The sequence below is a fragment of the Aspergillus saccharolyticus genome (genome assembly GCF_003184585.1).
Source record: "Aspergillus saccharolyticus JOP 1030-1 unplaced genomic scaffold BP01scaffold_79, whole genome shotgun sequence".
In the NCBI taxonomy this organism is placed as follows: Eukaryota; Fungi; Ascomycota; class Eurotiomycetes; order Eurotiales; family Aspergillaceae; genus Aspergillus; species Aspergillus saccharolyticus.
Window position 1 is genome coordinate 1 of NW_020290689.1, and position 20,367 is coordinate 20,367.

General features: G+C 50.0%; 8 protein-coding genes across 8 annotated transcripts; 4 read left to right on the forward strand and 4 right to left on the reverse strand.

Moving 5' to 3' along the window:
• On the reverse strand, positions 1–1,619 carry BP01DRAFT_361464 (alpha/beta-hydrolase). The gene has a single exon (XM_025576160.1). It carries the CDS (start codon positions 1,188–1,190, stop codon positions 201–203), a length of 990 nt encoding a protein of 329 aa, XP_025426161.1. The 5' UTR covers positions 1,191–1,619; the 3' UTR covers positions 1–200.
• Positions 1,620–1,725: 106 nt separating this feature from the next.
• Positions 1,726–3,635, forward strand: BP01DRAFT_361466 (Zn(II)2Cys6 transcription factor). The gene has a single exon (XM_025576161.1). The coding sequence runs from the start codon at positions 2,156–2,158 to the stop codon at positions 3,413–3,415; it is 1,260 nt and encodes a 419-aa protein (XP_025426162.1). The 5' UTR covers positions 1,726–2,155; the 3' UTR covers positions 3,416–3,635.
• Positions 3,636–4,000: 365 nt separating this feature from the next.
• On the forward strand, positions 4,001–4,889 carry BP01DRAFT_427256 (nitroreductase family protein). The gene is made up of 3 exons (XM_025579837.1): positions 4,001–4,371; positions 4,435–4,549; positions 4,603–4,889. The coding sequence occupies exons 1-3, from the start codon at positions 4,045–4,047 to the stop codon at positions 4,803–4,805; spliced, it is 645 nt and encodes a 214-aa protein (XP_025426163.1). The 5' UTR covers positions 4,001–4,044; the 3' UTR covers positions 4,806–4,889.
• A 1,847-nt stretch (positions 4,890–6,736) lies between these two features.
• BP01DRAFT_378041 (uncharacterized protein) lies at positions 6,737–7,972 on the reverse strand (the record flags this gene model as incomplete). Its single annotated transcript, XM_025577030.1, has 4 exons — positions 6,737–6,784; positions 7,138–7,525; positions 7,564–7,839; positions 7,890–7,972. 4 exons carry the CDS (start codon positions 7,970–7,972, stop codon positions 6,737–6,739), a joined length of 795 nt encoding a protein of 264 aa, XP_025426164.1.
• Positions 7,973–10,273: 2,301 nt separating this feature from the next.
• Positions 10,274–10,625, forward strand: BP01DRAFT_225774 (uncharacterized protein). The gene has a single exon (XM_025571177.1). It carries the CDS (start codon positions 10,316–10,318, stop codon positions 10,562–10,564), a length of 249 nt encoding a protein of 82 aa, XP_025426165.1. The 5' UTR covers positions 10,274–10,315; the 3' UTR covers positions 10,565–10,625.
• A 27-nt stretch (positions 10,626–10,652) lies between these two features.
• BP01DRAFT_387567 (uncharacterized protein) lies at positions 10,653–10,973 on the reverse strand (the record flags this gene model as incomplete). Its single annotated transcript, XM_025577747.1, has 1 exon — positions 10,653–10,973. The coding sequence occupies one exon, from the start codon at positions 10,971–10,973 to the stop codon at positions 10,653–10,655; it is 321 nt and encodes a 106-aa protein (XP_025426166.1).
• A 4,654-nt stretch (positions 10,974–15,627) lies between these two features.
• BP01DRAFT_361471 (uncharacterized protein) lies at positions 15,628–16,558 on the forward strand. The gene is made up of 3 exons (XM_025576162.1): positions 15,628–15,823; positions 15,908–16,073; positions 16,165–16,558. The coding sequence occupies exons 2-3, from the start codon at positions 15,945–15,947 to the stop codon at positions 16,300–16,302; spliced, it is 267 nt and encodes an 88-aa protein (XP_025426167.1). The 5' UTR covers positions 15,628–15,823; positions 15,908–15,944; the 3' UTR covers positions 16,303–16,558.
• Positions 16,559–18,868: 2,310 nt separating this feature from the next.
• On the reverse strand, positions 18,869–19,800 carry BP01DRAFT_351834 (peroxidase family protein; the record flags this gene model as incomplete). Its single annotated transcript, XM_025573857.1, has 3 exons — positions 19,663–19,800; positions 19,053–19,598; positions 18,869–18,984 (listed from the first exon to the last, which is right to left on the reverse strand). Exons 1-3 carry the CDS (start codon positions 19,760–19,762, stop codon positions 18,869–18,871), a joined length of 762 nt encoding a protein of 253 aa, XP_025426168.1. The 5' UTR covers positions 19,763–19,800.
• Positions 19,801–20,367: the final 567 nt, after the last annotated feature.

Sequence of the window (20,367 nt, forward strand, 5' to 3'; positions counted from 1 at the left end):
TTTCCATCCGCCGTCATCACCTTATACTCGTCCGCCACACGCGTTCCATACGAATAGCCTTCCTCGTTGTTTACGAAGGCAGCTAAGTTGCGGATCCAAGTCTCCAGCAAAACTCTTTCCTCGCGGGTTGGTCCATGCATTATGGAGTAGCTGAATTTGTCAATAAGGACCTACCACTAAATGAAGGCTGTCGGGGATACTTACTTCCAGATCGGCCTGTCCATCGCATGACTCACCCCGAACGATGCAGGGGCGACCTGATCCGTGATGAATGACAAGCGATACGCAATCAGATACCGCCAGACATCGTTAATTCCGACCCCATGGTCGAGCAGATTCTTGACCAAGAACCGGGACGGCGCCCGCACCTGCCCATCCGCAATCAGGTTCCCGAATACCGCCTGCCATTCTTCCTTCTTGTCGGTCGAGGGCAATGCATAATGCCGCATCAGCCTCTCCGTTGTGGCTGGCGAGTAATAGTTCTCAACCTGCAGTCGGAAGGACTCCCGGTTGGGGTCGGGACTGTTCGTCACCGCGTACAGTGTGTTTTCGTCGCGCACCTCCCCGATGAACAAGCGCAAACCCCTTCGCTTGAATTCCGCCGCAAACGAGCCATCTCGAAAATACTCGGAGATGCCGGGTTGGAAGAAGACACCGTCCGTGACGGCTCGGAAAGTGTGATGCTCGAGCTTCATGATGGCGTCGCATAGCGCCTTAGCTTCAATCTTGCGGAGTTGTTCCAGCTTCTCCTCGCTTGGTGCTTCCTTCGCGATTCCGAAGTAGGCGCACACCTCGTCGAACTGGACTTGGCAATCCTCCGGGGACTTCGGCTGCGTTGGGATGGCATTGGAGTACATGACCAGCTTCTGGAAGAGCTCGCGCGATCCGGCGTCGATCACGTCGGGCGCCGCGCGGAAATCAAATAACACCTGTGCCTGTACCGCATACGCGCCCGCGCTTCGACCGGATAGGATCAAATTGTTTGGGTCCCCTCCGAAGTGCGCGATGTTCTCGTGCACCCACTCAATTGCCAGTCGCTGATCCCACAAGCCATAGTTCCCTACCTCGCGGCCGCCGGACTCCTCACGCAGGGCGTCTCCGGCCAGGAACCCGAAGATGTTGAGACGGTACCCCACTGCGACGAAGACGCAGTTCAGACCTCCCGTAGAGATGAGCTCGGTCGGGTCCATCCCGAACTCTTGGCTGGGGTCGCCGACTTGAAACCAGCCGCCGTGGAACCAGATCATCACCGGGTACCTTTTGTCTGGTTTGGCGGGGTCGGGCACGGGCGTCCAGATGTTGAGTCGGAGACAGTCTTCGCTGTAGGTGTGCACGGGGACATGTTCACTCACGGATTTGGAGTAGCTGGCTTGAGGGCAGACGGGACCGAAGGCGGTTGCGTCAAAGGTTGGAGATTTGGTCCCTAGTTGCGAGAGTGGCAGGGGCTGCGGTTTGCGCCAGCGGAGAGGTCCGACTAGTGGTTGGGCGTATGGAACGCCGGTGAAGCGTCGGGATTGCGTGCCATTCTGCAGGCCTTGATGGTGAGGTTGGTATTGGTGATGGGGAGATTGGTTTCACTTGTGTGGTAGGATATGTTGTTGCCCATAGTGGCAAGTGGCCCTGTAGGGAGTGCTTCCTGGGGGGGCTTTTTTTTTTTTATTTTTGAGCTACGAAAGCGAACAGGCGCACGGCTGGGAATTGAAGCATTAATTATATGGCGACCAACCCCTCGATTGTTGCGCATATTGCTACCTTGCCGCGATGATATCCCCGCGGGCAGCAGCCTTATTGGTTGGTCTACTCGAGCTACAGCCGCGATCGGATCGGATCCCCGAGCTCGATAAGATAAGGTCTCCGAAATGCAGGCATTTGTCCTAACCACGTGATTGGTGCTGCTGTCCGAGGCAACACCCAGATCCTTCTCCCCAACTCGGTCAAAAGGAAACGAATACGACCTGCTCCCCAGTACTTCTACATCCGCCACTCCATGCATGCCTCGTCATGGCGGAGTCAGATTCAACACGAGTACGCGCTCGGCGTTCCCATAATAAATCTCGCTTGGGATGCCAGAATTGCAAGCGAAGACGCGTGAAGGTATGTTACTCTCCTCTCTTATCACTGCCGCCTCGTCGTGTCAACGAAATCAGTCTACAGCATGGTGCTTCCTATTTTGCGCTCGGTCGCCTGCTTCATTCCTGAAAAGCTGCTAGTGCGTTGTAGAGCTAAGTACTCCCAGTGCGATGAGAAGAAACCCGTATGCACCCCATGTGCGCGCCACGCCATCGACTGCGACTTTGTCATCCCGGCTGCTGCGTCTGCCCCGAGAGCCCCAGCCCGGCAGTATCGCTTTCGTCGATCCAAGTATCAGCAAGACACGCAGACGGAGTCATCCGCAGTGTCCAGGTCCGGCTCAGAAGCTCGGGCTTTAGGGGCAATTTCCACCGGAGTCCAATGTGACCTTGCCGCCAGCCAGCCACCCGGCGGGATCTCGTTCGCGGATCTCAGACTGTATCACCACTACATGACCACCACGTATAAGACCCTGAGCGATGAGGCTGCCGATGCAAATGGCATCTATCTCAATCATCTACCACAATGGGGTATTGCCTTTCCCTCCATCTTGCACCTTATCCTCTCGCTATCGGCGCTTCATCTAGCTTCGAAGAACCCAGACGCAAGGCTGGAATATTTCGCTCAGGCGGACGCCCACTTTACCTTTGGAGTGCGGTCTGTGACAGCGGTGCTGGCGCTGCTGAACTCGGAGAATTGCCAACTGATCTACCAGGCGGCGGCATTGATCTGCCTGACGTACTTTGGCCGTGGGCCGCGCCCGGCGGAGTATCTCGTGTTCAGCCAGAGTGGGCAATCACAGTGGCTGGTCTTGCTGCGCGGGGTGCGGTCTATCGTCATGAATCATCACGAGCGCATCTTCACGGGGGTTTTGACTCCGGTACCGGATGATAGCATCAAGGGTGTCAGTCCGGCCCTGCAGGCGGAATTGGACGAGCATTTGTCGCACATTGGGGCGATGGAAACGTGGATCAAGCTGCAGGTAGCTGATGCAGCTGTCTGGACAGTGTATGAGAGTTCCATTCAGGACTTGAAGTCCATTCTCAGGGAGGCATATGCGGTGCGCAGTGCGGGCAAGGACGGAATCAGTTTGATGCATCTGGCCATGGGATGGGTGTATCGAATGCAGGATGAGATGATTGCGATCTTGGAGGCGAGGGACCCCTATGCCCTGGTGGTATATGCTCATTGGAGCATCATCCTCCGCTACATGCGGTCGTCATGGCTGATGAGGGGGTGGGACGAGCATGTTGTGCTCGGGGTGCACTCGTTGTTGCCGCTTGAGTTGCATCAATGGATCGCATATCCGGTGCGAGTGGTTACTGGTCGGGAAATTTGTACTTAGTCTATACTGTGTGGTGGTTGCTGCAGAACCTTTCGTGATGATCGCTTAACGTCGCTGCCCTCGCACTCGGCGTTAACACTGTCCGACTCTCGTCGGCTCACAGCCCAATCCAATAGTAGGATATGCACCTCAGACCCTTGTGGCGCCATGATTGAGGTATTTTCTTATCATGTAGAAATGATTGGGAAGCTGACTAATTCCAGGTGCAATGAAAGTGAAGCTGCAAGACTGGTAAGCGGGAATAAATGCTTCCCGAGTCCGACCGGGTTTTACTGGCTATCGGGAGAAATGCCTCGGGCAGTACCCCTGACCAGCATCAGACAACAACTCTGCGGTCTGCATGTGGGAAGATCGGATGTCTGGAAGGTTCCGCTAAGCAACCTGCCAATCAGCGACAAGCACAGATTCCAGCGTGGAGGAATTCCGCGATTTGCTGAGCGCTGAATAAGGTGGGGCTGGTGTGGGATCAGGAGCGGCTTTCCGGATATGCACACAATTCTCGCCTGGAATGGCGGCAGAAGATGTGGTGGCGGGCGATAGGTTGAGCGGTTATATAATTGTGGAGTCGTCCTTCGATTCGGTCTCCATCGCCATCTTCACCCCTTCACTCCCATCACAGCCCATCCACCATGTCTGTTCAGTTCAAGAACCCTGCCACCACCGCCCTCCTGGAGGCGGCCAAGGCCCGTCGCTCCATCTACACCCTCAAGGCCGAGAGCCCCATCTCCGACGAGTCCATCGAGCACCTCGTCCAGCAGGCCGTCCTCCACACCCCCAGCTCCTTCAACACCCAGACCGGCCGTGTCGTGCTGCTGCTGAAGGAGGAGCACCAGAAGCTGTGGGATCTTGCCATCAGCGCCCTCGAGGGTCTGGTTGCCGCCGGCAAGGTCCCCAAGGAGACCTTTGAGAACCAGACCAAGCCGAAGCTGAACGCTTTCCGCAACAGCTACGGAACTGTAAGCCCTCCTTTACTTTCCCGGGAGAGTAAAAAGCCATCCAAACTAACACTAACCCTGTAGGTTCTCTTCTTCGTCGACTACGACGCCCTGGACCCTATCAAGGAGAAGTTCGCCATCTACGCTGACAACTTCAACCCCTGGGCTCTTGAGTCCAACGCCATGGCCCAGTACCTTGGTATGCTCTCTTCCTGCACTATTCTCAAAAATATCTGCTAATTTCCCGGAAAGTCTGGACCGCCCTGGAATCGGAGGGCTTCGGCGCCAATCTCCAGCACTACAGCCCCCTGATTGACGAGCAGATCGCCAAGCAGTGGAACCTCCCTGCGAACTGGAAGCTCGATGCTCAGCTGGTCTTCGGTACTCCTACGGCTCAGGCGGGCGAGAAGACCTTCTTGCCCCTGGAGGAGCGCTTCAAGGTCTTTGGCAAGTAGATGCTGTTGGCTTGGGCTGTCCTGCGGCTGTTTAGCGGTACATGTGCATTATAGATGATACCTAGAATTGATTTTATTGTCTGGATTGGTGTGTTTGTGATTGACTAGTAAGTGGAAGGATTCGCAGATCTGGGGTAGCTGTAGTAGCAGCGATTGGTGGTAGGATGTATAGTATCCCCGTAGGAACTGCAGGGCTGACGATGGCCCACTAGCACCTTGGAACTGGAGATGGTAATTTTATTGGGTATGTGCCTGACCCTGACATGCCAGTTCGTGGGCGTAACTAAAATTAGCATGAGCTGGTCGTTACGCCTCAGCTAACAGGCTGGCTCGTGTTTCCATTCGGTTGGCCGGAATGTCACTACCTAGGTGGTCGATAGTATGGTGTTAGATAGACAATAAGAATACCTGATCATTGCCTTTCCCTTTCATTCGAGTCTGTATATGATCGCTCGTTGAGCATCTAGTCACTACTAAGTTCATAACCAATCCCTTCAGCCACATCTTTGGATGTATTACAGACACCGTATCGATGTGACAACATGGCTGCCTCTTTCATAAGGACCGACATATCAATTAGGATGAGTATGTACAGCATATCCAGATCTGTGAGCAATGAAACAATGATTTCAAATTATTGAGCCATCAGCAGCATCACTCATTCAGCTTGTCTTGTCCCTCTCCACGAATCCTTCGTCTCTCCACATTCTTGTCCCACATCTCCCACATGGCACGTCATCTCTCCTCCGGACATGACTAATAGCTTAGTAACGTTGCAAATGCATAAGATGACATAATTGTTCTTCTAACTTAAGTTAACTATCTCGCATGTCACAGCATCAGGTCGTTTCCAAGGGCATTCCTTCCCATCAGAAAAAAAAACCAAAGCTAATGCAACCCTTGCATCGATGATTTCGTGGTAGGCTTCCGGAACTCGCTATAGGCACCAGCTGCATGGGTCCAGTTCCTGACGTGATTCCCGCCCAACCGACAGCACTAGTATCCATCCCAGCTCCTGTTGCAATATCTGCCCAAGCGGGCTTTTGTCGAACTTGTCGTTCTTTTCTAGCCTCTACCCGGTAAATATGAGTGAGAGTCATTACTACCCTGACCTAGAGTGTTCATGAAGGAGTCTCGTCCCTTCCTACCCTACTACCCCTGGACTCTATATTCTGGAGGAACCGAAAAGGAAAGTCTCAGCGACTCAGTCCAGGGCGGTGCACAGCTGGGGTGGGTATGGGGACCCCTCAGGATACAATATCAGGAATAGACACCTTGGTGGATATACAGGGGTTGGGCTGGCTGATTCAGGTTTTGATTCTCGGATGCAGGTCAAGCTATACAGCCTGATGAACGAGACGTAGAGCTAAAGTGCTACGAAGGGGTTTGCAGCTGGTACTGTGACAGTACCCAGCAGCCAGTCTGTAGCAGCCGTTGCCTCGCTGGGAGAAACACCCCATGTAATGTGTTTCAAGGGTTGTGGTGTAGGAGATCAGTCTGTTACTTACAATTTGGGAGCTCATACTAACTACATTGATCGATCAGCAACCTTGCCACTTTGAGCTAGCTCAGATATAAGCCATTCGATGTTGACATCGAACGTCAGGAGAACCCACTGCCGGAGATACCTTCACAGTAGCTGACGTTGACAACAACAGAAAAGATTGATATTCCGTTATGGGCGATGAACAAAAAGGGTTTTTGGATGGGTTCTTTGAGCTGGATTCGAGAGAGTCTTCCGTCATCCCTATATCGTCATTACAGATGTCTTCTCAGAAGAATAAGACATAGATATTTCGTGCTTTGTCTGGTCAACTGGGGGCTGCAATGTGACGAGATTCCGGTGTCATGTCCGAAATCATACTACACCGTATGTATAAGACGATAGATTGCATTAAAAGACAGCGTGTGATACTACCCCATAAAGGTAATTATCTTGATAATCTGACAATGTTCTCGAGAACGGTGTTTACAGGACACTAGAGACCCAGGATTAATAGTGGTCTATCGCAACTCCGAGACATGAATTCAGCCACTGAAACACCACAAAACAAAGAGGCAATAACTTGAACCAGGACGATACAGAAGCAGGAGAAAGCAGAAAGGAAAATAGATCGTTCATGTTCCACACCCGTGCAATAGAACCCCCCAGATTTACCTTCACATTTCACAACAACTCCTCAAACCCTGACTCCTTCAACTCCCAGCTCCATCCACCAAATGCCCCATACAACTCACCCCACGCCCGTCCTTCTACTAAACACCACCTCCCATCCCTACACCCCCTGCCCCTTTTTCTCCCCCCACCTCCTCGCCACCAAATCCAACCCACCCAGCGCTTCATCGTCCCATCAAAGGTCCCCACCGGCAGAAACCCCGCCACCCACGCCATCATCGCCCACTTCCCTCTCCAAACCCAACACGCCGGACGCCTTCGACTCAAATCCCGCACCACCTGGCTGGCCCACACGTTGGCGTCCGTATCACTCTCGGAATCAGGATTCGTCATCGCGCGCTCGACCGTCTCCTTCGCAACGTTATACAGCGAAGAAGCCGGCAGCGTCGGATGCGGCGCCTTATCATGGAAGGCGGACTGCACGGCCCCGGTCACCAGATTCACCACCCAGATACCAAACGACTCGAGCTTCCGCCGCAGGGTTTCATGAAACTGGACGCCGCGGCTTTCGAGGCGTTGTATGCGCCGGCGAACGGGCCGAGCACTGCGATGGTGCCCGAGATGGAGGGGTGCATGACCAACAACGCACCGCCGTCGGGGTGGGTGGAGTTCATCAGGTGGGGGAGGAAGGCCTGCGTGACGCTGATGAGCGATCGAAGAGAGAGCGCGCGGTGGGGAATGTCGATGTCCGTCACGGGCATGGAGCAGCCGCCGCCCGCGGTGTTGAGGAGTGCGTCCAGGGCGCCGGTCTTGAGGTCAGAGCTGGTGAGCTCTCTGACGCGTGCGACGCAGGCGCCGATGGAGGAGTCGCATAGCGTGTCGAGGAGGATGGTCTCTATGCCGGCTTTTTTGCGGCCTCTTGGAGCTTCGCCGGGTTGCGCGCGGTGGCCAAGACGCGCCAGCCGGACCGGTGGCATTCGCGGGCGAGCCCGGAGCCGAGGCTGCCGTCGGAGCAGCCGGTTTTGAGAATGCTGCGCTTGGAGGAGGACATGGTTGCTTCAGAGAGAGTATTTCGGATAGTGGTTGCGATTGGTTGCGCAGTCTGGTGGGAGTGATGAGGGTTGGAAGGAGGGGGCACATTATATGAGAAGCAAACTGTACTGTATGGTGCTTGCTGTTCAATGCAGTGGCCATAAGCAGGGATGGACACGATGGCACAAAGAATTGGTCATTGCGCTGAAGTAAGTTATCAAAGGCGAATACGAGTGTGGTTCATAGTACAGCAAAGATATCATATCTCTGCACGAAAGAACTTAGTAGTGTTCCTCCACGAATGCAGGAAAGATTCAAGGGTATGTATACATCAGAGGCTATGCTCACCGCTGACACGTAGTCTCACACGCTCAGAAAGAGACGCATTGCATTCCAATCATGAGTCCTGGGACCCGAGTCCGGATGCGCGTCAGGGCAGCAGAGGGTATGTTTGTAGGGCTCGAACAGCTGAGTCAGTGCTGACTATGCAGCACAATAGCCGACAGTAACGGGAACAATGTGGGGAACAATTACGGAGGAGAACAAAGACAACGCGAGCCATCAATTGACTTTGGACGAAGCCGACTCAGCCATTCTAGGCGACCACATCCTTGCCTCTGGCTCATTGACCGACGGCTGATTCCTGGTCCTCGAACCATTTGACCTCCTTTCACCCACTCGGTCCGGCAAGGCTCCAACCATGACAGAGTGGCAGTCGGATCATGATGCGGGGCTTGACAGGATTGCCTGAAGTCACAGGACTCTTCCGGTGAGTTCTGCATTGAACTGAATCATTTGTCATTGCATGTACATGACGAGGTGGGTGAGCCGCATGTCATGAACGTCCTCACGGGTCATCACACCGACATGCTGTGACTGATTCGAGTCAGCAGTGATAGGCTCATAATTGTTCTGCCAACTCTGTTCATAAGAGCATAGGTACAGTAGGGAATACGGTTAGCTCGCCGTTGTCTCTGCTGTAAGCGTGCGCGGCTCTGGAGAAGGGGCGGCCGAGCGACGGCCTCGATCACGGTCATAAGCAGTTTGTCGTCCTCCACGTGAGACAAATCAAGATGACCATCTGATTGGGTAGTCAAAAGAATATCACTAGTAGGCTGCATTGACTGGACTAAGTAGAGTTTCTGAGCAAAGAAGAGGGCTCTGTCGAGCTGCCCTGTATCGAAATACTGTCATGCATTCTAAGGTTAGCCGAGATATTGGCTTCCATGGTAAACTTTGGGTCAAAATGAAATAAGGAGAAAAGATCAAGTATAAATTTGAGCCGCGTAAGGATGATTCGTTTCAAGTATAGGTGATACGTTGCAGCAGTATCTGATTCTATGGTATGTGTTGCCCCGCGAACTTACAGGATCAGCATCAATTGGTGCCTCGACTGCCTCAACGTGATCATAGTCCACTTTGGATTGCCTGAGACTCTCTTGCAGAGACCGGACCTCTTGTTCAAGCTTCGCGTATGCCTGTTCGGCTCGAAGGGCTCTGGAGTCGAGCCGTGCCACGGTGCGGAGAACACCCTGTTTTTGTTAGAAAATGCTTACGGATCTCTACTTGCTTGCACACAGCCTGGAAAGCGTTTTGGTACAGTATGTACCATCTTCTTGTGCCACGGCTTCGAGATGGTTGGTGAGCCGTTCAAGATCCAGATCCTCCAGCATCTTTGGCGCTCCAGAATAGTTTGAGATATTGGCGATCTCGGTAGGATAAATCACAATTCGGCAACTACTTGCAGATGGAGTATCTGAGCCCTTGGTTACTCTCGCGAGGTATTGAAGCGAGAACCTCTACTGACCGCACCGATGTCGAACCAAACGACCAGAGAGAAGAGTAATAAGACAAAGTCTCAAGAAAGCTGGCTAAGTTCGCGCGTCTGCTATATAGCCGATCAATCGGCTACTTTCCTGCTTTCAACCCTATCATACTCTTAAGATCATGGCCAAAAACAACTGGTGAACGCGGAGGTGAGTCACTGGTGAAGACCTCGCTAGGAAATCCGATTCCGATTCCCCGCTCGCACTAAGCTCCCTTCAGCCAATCACGGCATATTTGCACGGAGCCGACCGGATAACCGTACCGGAAGCCCCGGCCACCCGCGCAACTACCCCCGGCCCCGAATTGTATACAGGCTCCCTTGTGAGTGGGTCGACGCAGGGCGTGCAGTCTACTAGTCACGGGTACGTACCTGTACCCACTTTACTCCGTACCTAGGGCGTATTATCTCGTCTGCATGGTTGTATGCGCAGTATATAGTAGACTCATCCATCGTCTAATTTCAGGGCATAAATTTCAACTGGCCCTGTCTAGTTGGTCTTTTCGATCGTTTTGTTTCAAAGATGTATATGGTTACATGCTGGCTTTTACTGCAATGCTGAACATCTACCTGACTGATGCGTATAAAGAGTCACTCTGCATCTGCACAGTCAGCGGCTACCTCTACAAGAGCGATCCTGGCTGTCGTTTTACCCATTTGCAGCAACTCCAATGTACACTAACTAAGCTTGAAGTCCACTGGGCTGGCTCATTAGTAGGATTCCTTGCATTAGCATTGGCTTTCATACTTTTTGCTTTCATCAAGTATGGCAAGTTGGCAGTATAATTGTACATTGGAAAGGGGCAGAAACCGGCAAGTGGAATTGTCTTGTATTGATGTTTATCTGTTGCCTATTCTGATAAGATACAATTCTTTACCCAATCTTGCGTGTTTCTTGAGGAGATTCAAGAAAAGTCCGACTATTCTGTTCCTCTTGAAACTGAGCTAGCCATTCAGGATTGTCCGCCATGGTCTGGTTCCATTGATCCTCGGAATCAAACAACAGACGCCTAGCCTCTGACTGAAACATTTCGTCGGTGGGTATAATCCCCTTGCTCATCATCAGTTGTGCATAATGGCTCAAGTGACGAGTGAGAACCTCAGCATAGGAGTCGAGTCTAGGTTCTTCTTCGAGCGCTGGTTGTTCTTGTCTGGGAGAAGCTTCCTCTCCCAAGAACTCAAATTCAGGAGGCATCTCGGCTCTGTCTGATTCATACTCGAAATTGGCCCTGGAGAGCATCTGAGAGAGATGGTCATCCACCGCTCTGTTTGTGGCAGAAAAAGGCACGAAAGTCCGTCCGCGATTCGAAATCCAGTAGATATGGCGGCACACTATTGGTGACTTGGGCAGCGATCTCGGGTGGAAACTCGTGATCGCCTTTCCACTGGCCCATGGTACAGCCTTTGCGGAAGTGGGATGCAAGATGGTCGGCTCGTTCGTTCCACGTCGACATTCTCTGGCTACAGAAACTACATCGGGATGGAAACTCTGTGATGGAATGTTCCCAGTCGTCAAGCAGTGGTATGGTGTCAAGACGATGAAAAAGCCGTATATGCTGGAGTAAATGGTCTTTTCTTCGAAAGGTGGACTTATTTTGGTACTGACAAAGCCCGTGGTTGTGATTCGCCAGGTGCTCGGGTGTCGGGTCAAGCTGGTTGCAATAAGCGCAATGAGTACGACCAGTGGACGGCAATACTACAGCACCACCGAACGGAGCGCATGTCCAACTCTCTAGGTTCAAGTGGAGGGACTTTTCGTGTCGCATCCAGTCATATTTGCTCTTGAATTTATCCAAAAGGTGCAGCAAAATATGCGTGGATTATGAGCCGAGCTGCGTTTTTCTCTCTTTGCATCGTTCCGCCGTTTCCGATTTCCGGAGGACTTCTTATCTCCGACAGTCTGGCTGCTATTGGACAAAGACGACCGATTGGTTTGGTTGGAGTGTCGGGAGGAGGCACTGGTGGCGCTCTCCCCACTCGCTGTAGAAGCTGCTCGAGATGCCGCACGCCGGTGGTGCTGAAAGGGACCAAGGGCTCTGGAGCCCGGTGTGTCCAGCCTTTGGTCTTCTGTGTGCCTCAGGGAAGAGTTTTCCGCGGCTTTTCTGATGGCTGATCTGTAGATAACGATTGTAGAAGAGTGTTGTTCGTCCAAGAATGATCATCGTGTGGTTCAGCACCCAAATCAATTTTGGAATAATCCGAATCCGCATAAAGGGGGGGCATCGGAAAGCTTTCAGGGCAAGAAATGGCAGCATTGGCGGGAAAATGGTTCGCGCTGGCGGTATCATGCAATATGCCACTTCTGCCAGCGGCCTCTGGTGGCGGCGGGATGGATGCCTATGCGCCATCGATTTCTTTAGGGTGTGCGATCAAGTCACGGAATTGGAGAGAATCAGTGTCCCCCGTCACATCTGATAGTATATTCGTGTGTTGGCCCCATAGTATGCAGAATGTGCAGAATTCTGTACAATGCGCCTCTTGATGCGGATCCATCTTCTCCAGCCAACTTGGTGCTCACTCTGCTCCTTGCTGGACCGTCAGTTTTTCATGTCTGCATGAACATCACAGGCTCCCTTTAATCACTTACGTTCTCCCATTCTCTGCTATTGAAACTCATTGATCAGAAGCCATGTTAACCCATTTCCTGACCTATAACCAAGATTTACTACACAGATCTGGGAAACACGGATCACCTTCAGCATTGTTGACGTACCAGAACGGTCGGATAGGCAACATATACTTGCAACAAGGAAACATACTTAACGTTAGTAACAATCGAATAGGGAGTGAGGCCAGCAACCTCACAGCCCGGGAAACTGTATCGGTGATCGTACGGTTTATTGTAGGCGTCCCAATAGGCAGATAACAGGACTCGATATGTGGAAAGCACGTGGGAAAGTCGTAGGGCTTCATTGCCCGAATCATCCCAACAGCCAACCTCAGCCGCTGTAAGTAATACAGATACGTGTGGTACATCAGGGGCTTCATTGGGTGAGTAGTCATTTCAGAACAAGTAGAGACACTGGTTGGCGACAAATTGGCACATTGAGTTTGTCTTTCTTGAACTTCAATATGAGGGAACGACGGGGTAGGCAAACTCGTGCCCTAAATATATCCTCGACAGAATGAATATCCGCCGCGAAAGCATTGTTGAGGATTGCCATTGTAAGCACAAAAATAATGATGTCGAAGACGGGTTGTTTAACTTAAGTTCGGACATCAAAAAGAGTTTTCTTTACGAGTGTTAGCCTGTATATTAGGAGGTAAATTTCAATGACCGACCTCTTTGGTTTGCTGTGATGGCCCTTAATATGCTTCAAATCAATTCCCATCACAAGGTGGTCACGGATGCCTCCTGGGGTTGGAAGCAGAATCAAGCTGATCTGGCCGTAGCAGAGGGTTTTCAGGTCATCTTCTCTAAGGTCCCATTCTTCTTCAATTTCTTCATTCTCTTCTTCACGGCCGAAAAAGTGTTGCATATTAGTTCGCCCATTTTGCTCAACGTAAACCAACGCGCCAGGTCGACTGCCAGTATAAGCTGACACCAGCAAGAGAAACGCAAGTTGAATTAGCTGTCGGCCATCAGGATAGGGTGTGGTGTCTTTTGTCCAATGATGGTGAAGAACGATATACAAATCATCGACATTCATGACCGGTTTCTCCCCAACGCCCATATAGAGATTATACCGTACGGTCAGGTTCTGTTTCATATACTATTGATGTCTTGTGAGCATTTCGCATGAAGACTTCGTCCAACCGCTTTAGGGTAGAGCTGACACCATTGTCTCCAATTTATGTGTAAGCTGCTGAATTTTCTGATTTTAGAATTGTCAAGTGTCCACTCCAGGAACAGCATAACATCTTCTTTTCAAGCTGCAGCAAGAAACCGGAGTGGATCTTCCCCTAAATGATCGCAGAACCTGTCTATATCAGTCTTTTTCTCGATTTAAATCCTGGCTTTACGTAGTACCTCATCCAACGTCCCTTAATTTGATCTATGTTGTTCTTGGTGGAAACGGCATGTCGCTTCTGTATGATGCCTTTCTCCAGTTGCCGACGGCGTCGGCGATAGTATTCAGCCCTATAAGTTGGTTTTCGCCTCTCGTGAATAAATCAGGAATAGACATGGCACCGAATAGCGGTTTTTCCGAGCGGAGGAGAGCAGCAGAGCAAGAGGGGGGCAAAACTGATGCGAAAGAATGAAACGAACAAAAAAAGAGGCGGTAAAGACTGAAGCCCAGAGAAAGCCCCGTGAATAATATAGAAATAGACGGCCTTTTGTCTTTAAAGCAACAGGGAGAGCAGTGAACAGGAGCTACGGCTGATGGGGGCAGCCTCTTGAACTGTTGAAAGAGAGGACTTGGAGTATGGCCAAGAGTCTGACAGAAGGACCTTTCCTATTTTTGCAATTGACGGCTACAATCAGATAACATTAATCACTAGACATGACGACATCTCTGACTTGCTACCCTGAGCATCCTGAGTCAAGGGTGAGCTGATTGTGACAGATATTTTGCTTAATGGTGTTATTATTTCTTAGGATACTCGGTTGCCCGCGAGGTGTGCAGAGGTCCGAGGTCACGTGACACTAATATCTTACACTGATCCCTGAGCAAACCTGAGCCACCGTGAGCGCTCAGGGTGCACACGGAAATGGTGGGCAGAAACAGATCCCGTGAAAACCAGATGACTAAGATTTGGGTAAAAAGGATTCTTAAACCAGCGTCAAAAGTAGCCGTTTTCGGCGTCGGATTTACCGTTATCTAGTGTTGTGGTGTAATATAGAAAAAGGAAAAAGAGTATCAAATCCTTAGAATATACAAGAAGAATATCAGGATATTGACTATAGATATACTACTATGTAAATAATATGTTTCTTATGAAGTAATATTATGAATAATAAAGTTAATTAGTTGATCATGAGGAGTACGATTATGAAATACACTAAATATTCCTTCAGAGCTGATTGTAGAGTGCTGTAATTAAGCTAATGTGATATTTGGGCAAGTTATACAGTTTCTTGCGGAAACTGGAATGACCACTTACTCGATTTGAATACTTTAGGAACCCCAATTTGAAACATGCTAGACCTATCCCAGAAACAGACGAGATAAAAACATTCCATGGCAAGACAGTATACTGTCATAACGGCAATAACATATACTATAGTCTGGTAGAAACTTATAGACTAGAATAAGTAGCAAACTCGGCATAATTACCGAATAATTTGTCAATCACAGGACAGTTCTTATGGTAGGCGGTAAAAGTATACAAATATTACAACCCCCAGGCCCTTGCGCTCGAAAGGGGTTAGAAAATATAAGACTGTAGTAAAGTACAAAGACGTCTTTTCATAGTATATTAAACTTCGCCCCCTGCGTCGACACTTCGGGTTCGGCAACTCGGACTCCGGCCGCAATAACACTTGGTGTTTGTTACATTGATATGATTGGTGGGAAAATCGAATTGATAAGGGAGATAAAGGTACTGCACAAAGTCCAGGGCATCCCTATGAGCGTACATAGTAAACGATCAAGGTCCATGCTCATGGGAACAGATACTCGATGAAGAATGCTAGGTTATTGCCACCACCAGGGAAGAAGGATCGAAATCGCCGATTAGGGCAAGCTTAAGATTTACAAATGGATCTCCTACTTCATGAAGACTAGTTCAGGCTTTGCTCGTCGTGCCACGTGAGCTGAAGCGTCGAAAAGGATGCGGCGACTAAACAAGACAGGGATTTTCCCCCGTGCACTAAAGCTTAAACAGTCAAGCTTTGGCCCCCACGCTAGTCCGACCACGCGAACCAAGTTTTTCAGCCATGTGGATCTCTCATCATCCGACCTTGTAGCACGATACTGAAATCCATAGCATAGTAGCAGATTCATGCGAAAAGTCAACTTCATGGATTGCCTCACTATCAACGCGGAGCTGAAGGGCATTCAGAACAGCCGAGGTTCACATCGAAGAATGATCCTCCGGGAAAACGGATAACCGGTGTCGGTCTTGAGAAGATATAAAATGTACAGCGAAGCACCAGCTGTAGTATGTGTTTCATTATCCCTGTTCATCCCTATCAATCCTTCGAGATAACACAGCAAGCCTAATCCCTATTTTCGATCTCTCCAGTCACGGTTGCCTCTCTCCTAGAACCGTCCCATCGAACATGAAGCCCATTTTCGCCCTCTGTGCCTTTGGCCTTCTCGTGATCCAGGCTCGAGCCGCCTGCTACAAGTCCGACACTTACTGCTATGATTGGGGAGCCAAGGTGTGCGAGTGTGATGAAGGGTATCTGGTACGAGACTCTTGTGGAGGGGTTACCGCCGCTCTCTACTGCTAGCAAAGGGGACATCATGAATAGCTAACTGGAACTGTTTCTCGTGCAGATGGAATGCGAGGAATACCTCGTTGCCGAGGTTGATGGGAATGGCGGCGAGTCGTACGGCCTGTGGACGAGGCTGAAGAATTGCCCCGTTCCGGCCGATGGAGGGCTTCAGTGCGTCGATGGTGCTTGTACCTCTTAAGAGGGTCCGGCAAGGCCTATCCTGTTTGTGTCTGTTGCTCAGGGATCACTAGACATATGTCTATGTGACTTGAGAATGGCAGTACGGGGTGAAGAATACCGGCGAGGGTGCAACGAGGGTTAAACTGGCAGGACTGAGAGTGAGGGTTGGATCACACCAACGGGCAAGGCATCATGACGCAAGACAATTCAGAACCCTAGAAGTCATCTTATACCACTGGAATAAGATTGAGAAGAGGTCTTGGAAAATGTGATAATCTTTATACTTGTCATAGAATTGATCCCAATACTGTTTGATAGAATCAAAACTGCACAATGCTTTTAGCATCTCTGCCTTCCCTGTAAGAGACGACGATAGTGCCGTAAGTTAGTTGATCAAAGCACAGATCGTTGAGCCTGACAGGCAGTGCAGAGAAGTAATAATTGTTCTGAGCAAAAAGGAAAAAAAAAACAGAACATTATCTTTATATGAATTCTGCTCCTGCTCACGATCTGTCTATTCCAGATCATGTTATTAGGGAAGGCTGTAATAAAAACGTGATCTACATCAAATAAGAAATAAACCATGAGGCTCAAGTAATAGCAGAGTGAAACTTTCTCAACCCCACCTTTCTTTCTCTTTTCAGATCAATATTAGTAGTTTCAGGATTAGTTGTAAACCCTTGTTGTTGGAAGAGCCTCTCATCTTTGGAAAGCCGTCTGAAATATGGCGACATTCACCAGCTACTAGTTCTAAGACCTATACAGATATACTTAGGAGTGTCAGCCAGTAGCCAAAAGATAAAGCTAAGTAAACTGAATACTAGCTTATATATATATAGTTCGAGTATTATATCTGCGCCTTTTACAATAGAGGTGTTATTCACCACACAGTTTTCAGCAAAGTGGTCCACCACCATGACATATGAAATGCTGTTAAGCACTAATCGACTGTGGGCACTGCAAACAGCGCGTGGAAATGTGATACATGGAAGAATTTACCTGGTGAGAGCTCCTGCAAAATAAGCCGACCTCCGGGTTTCAGTAGGCCTCTTACATGACGAAGAGTGTCATCCCGGAAAGAAATTGGAATGCAAAATCTATACAGATGGGAGTAATCGCACATGGACTGGGAGTCACACTAGAAGCATTGATGAGATCGTACTCCTCGGCGGAAAGCCTGGCTGCAGCGGGTTGAGGAGAATATCCAGCACTTTGTACTCTATGGCCTCGTATTCGTCGAAACGAGCCTTTGCTACGCAGCAGATGTCGGTGAAGGTGTCTTGGGAATAACAACCTCTCGCCATACACCGAGCGGAACTGGTCCAGAACCCTGGCCGTCAAACCCCCAGTGCCTGCTCCAATCTCCAAGATTCTCATCGGAGGTTGCATGTGTCCAAGAAGCTGGAAAACTCGCTAAAATCCCACACCTCGTTCATCCAATTGTAAATCTGGATAAGTGTGTCGTCAAGTAGGTCTTATATGACGGTCCTGTTGTGTCGACTTTTTCAAATAAAGACGATAGTGGATATTATAGAGCAGTTAAGAGATTAGTATCATGGAATCCTAATGTGAGATATTGTATAAAGAGCTATCTGATGGTATGTTTTGGAGGCCTTTGCCACACTGTACCCTCGGCTGTATCACACAACTCAATAAAGATCTTATATTCAGCCATGGTTTATATTATAAGTTTCTTGAATCCTTGACATACCGTGTACAAATGACGCTCCATCATAATTAGGATGGCAGAAGCAATGCTTGTTATGTTTTCTGCATAGGTCGTGGCTCAAGGCTAGCCGATAATAATCAATGTTTGCGCCTGATATATTGTAACGTATAGTAACTGATTGAAAATCTTTTAGCCAGCCACAGCCACCCGGTCGGCAATCTTTCGGTTGTTGACGAGTCCATTGTACTATACAGTAAAAGATCAACACATAAGCGGGTCAAACTTGGAAAGCTACTGTAAGTAATCTCACCTGAACTCAGAAAGCTGATGTCCCGCCGCTAAAACTTAGTACCAGATAGTGGATTGGGTCCATCAATGCTTATCTGCATTCATAGATCAGCCCATCACTCCAAGCCCGATGACTGTATGTAATATACCCGGTGGTGTCGAGATACCCTTCCGTGGCGCAGGCGACGATATCCCCGCCGTGGTCGATGAAGGTGTAGGGGTACGCGTTGGTGGTTGTCTGGATGGGGAGAGTGTACTGTCAGTGACTTTGTAATAGGTTGGAGAGACTTCAAGATTGTGTAATGATTTCTTTCTCATAGTCCAGCCTACCTGAGTATACTATCCGAACGGGGGACGCGCTCGACAAGATGATATACTTGGCGATTTGCGGTTGAAAGATAGTTTACTACAGCCAGTTGTTGCCATTCGTGAGAGCGCTGCAATACCATATAATATGTTTAGAATGATTGCTGTTCCTGTGCAGGCGTTGTGCTCATCGAATCCACCATAGCAGTTCAACACAGAGGGATGATAAACCTCGCCCAGAACTCCTATCACAATGCTTCAAAGTAAATCTTGCAATTGCATCTTATATTTCGATTTATAAACACCCAGTACATCTAGACTCTCATGATCCCGCCCCCGCTGCTGCTCGTACTGCAACGGTCATGTTCTGGATCCGCTCACTAGTCTTCACCACTTTCGGTCTCGTAAATCCTTCTTGAAACGGAATGCGATCCTCCCCTGTAATGTATCAGTACCCGAAATTTCTCTGACAACATCCGAGTAAGCCTGCAAGACTGCTTGCTTACCCATCAAAGCCTTCACCCAAGCCTTCGGCGCAGCATTCTGATCATCATCCCAGAGCGTGAGCAGATAGAGCGCGGTCGTCCCATACTCGAACTGCTGCTGAAGCATAGAGGCGTTGAACTGCGGGTTCACATGCTTGGCCAGCGCATAGCGGTTCCTGGTAGCGCTCGCTGCGGTCTCGACTGTCACGAACCGGTCCGCAGGCCGGTCGCGATGGTCCAACCCGAGATCCCGCGCGACAGGCGCCCAAACGGTGGCATCGAAGTGGACGTCGTCTCCGAAGTAGATGTCATTGCGGGTGAGCGACCCGTCCGCCTCGATCGTGTCGTGCCGGGCGAGATCGAAGAGGTGGAAGGTCTCGTTCGGGCGGGTGGTGGTGGAGATGTTGAACAGGAAAACCATGTTGACCGCGTCAACGTAGAAGCCCGACTCAAAGTTGTATGCGTCCTGGGCAGCTTGGTTGATCATTTCGTAGTCGATGTTCTTGCCATCGCGCGGGAGATAGCCGTGATTGGCGAGTGCATTTAGGCCGGGACAGGGGGATCGGCCTGCAAAAGGGGAAGAGTGGTTACTAAGTGTGACTTCCACGAGTAGCAGGCATGGAATCATTACTATCAAAGGGCCCCGGGGCGCGAAAGTCATGGCCTCCAAGCTCGGGAAGTGCAAGGGCTAAGCTTGCAAGCGAGAGTAGAGTGAGCGCTCTTAGGTTCATGACGTGCAGGCTTCAGCGTACAAGTGGTTGTGTGACGGACTTTCACTGAACTGAATGATCTCAGAGCTTCTTGCTGGTCGGGGTAAGAAGATTTTATATCTCGTCCAGGGACAAGTATAAAGGCATTGATTAGCGATACGCTTTGTCGGATGCACGGCCCTGGAATACGCCCCACCAAATACGCTCTTCCCGAATACGCCCCGCAGGAATACGCCCCTACGGCAAGCTACTCGTGTCAATTTGCAATACGCCCCACTCAACTCCGTCCCGGCACTTTTGCTTACTGCCCCACTCTGATGATCACCCGAGCTTACAGTACCGTATTCGATGGAGCCTCTTTCCCAGCAATATTGATGTCAGTCCCACCTGCCAAGATTTAGGCTCATGAGATATCAGTAGTAGAGGGAGGCTTGTAGTAGACGACAGGGGTTCAAGTTAGGTGGAAGACGGAGGATCTTCATACTTCGATACTGTGCTGGTATATTCTCTAACGAGACGCAAGAGGGACAAATAAGAGTGAGTTTACAGAGCTACATCATTCTAAGGAGTGATACAGAAGATATTGTGGAGATCAAAGCAATGACAGAGCTGTACTGAGCGCTGAA

What these genes read in the sequence shown, in the direction of transcription:
- BP01DRAFT_427256 (XM_025579837.1), top strand. Translation starts at nt 4,045, where the DNA reads ATGTCTGTTCAGTTCAAGAACCCTGCCACCACCGCCCTCCTGGAGGCG. An exon ending in TCCGCAACAGCTACGGAACT is followed by an intron (nt 4,372 to 4,434) that starts GTAAGCCCTCCT and finishes CTAACCCTGTAG; the next exon opens with GTTCTCTTCTTCGTCGACTA. An exon ending in CGCCATGGCCCAGTACCTTG is followed by an intron (nt 4,550 to 4,602) that starts GTATGCTCTCTT and finishes TTTCCCGGAAAG; the next exon opens with TCTGGACCGCCCTGGAATCG.
- BP01DRAFT_225774 (XM_025571177.1), top strand. Translation starts at nt 10,316, where the DNA reads ATGCTGGCTTTTACTGCAATGCTGAACATCTACCTGACTGATGCGTAT.
- BP01DRAFT_361464 (XM_025576160.1), bottom strand. Translation starts at nt 1,190, where the DNA reads ATGGACCCGACCGAGCTCATCTCTACGGGAGGTCTGAACTGCGTCTTC.
- BP01DRAFT_361466 (XM_025576161.1), top strand. Translation starts at nt 2,156, where the DNA reads ATGGTGCTTCCTATTTTGCGCTCGGTCGCCTGCTTCATTCCTGAAAAG.
- BP01DRAFT_361471 (XM_025576162.1), top strand. Translation starts at nt 15,945, where the DNA reads ATGAAGCCCATTTTCGCCCTCTGTGCCTTTGGCCTTCTCGTGATCCAG. An exon ending in AGTGTGATGAAGGGTATCTG is followed by an intron (nt 16,074 to 16,164) that starts GTACGAGACTCT and finishes TTTCTCGTGCAG; the next exon opens with ATGGAATGCGAGGAATACCT.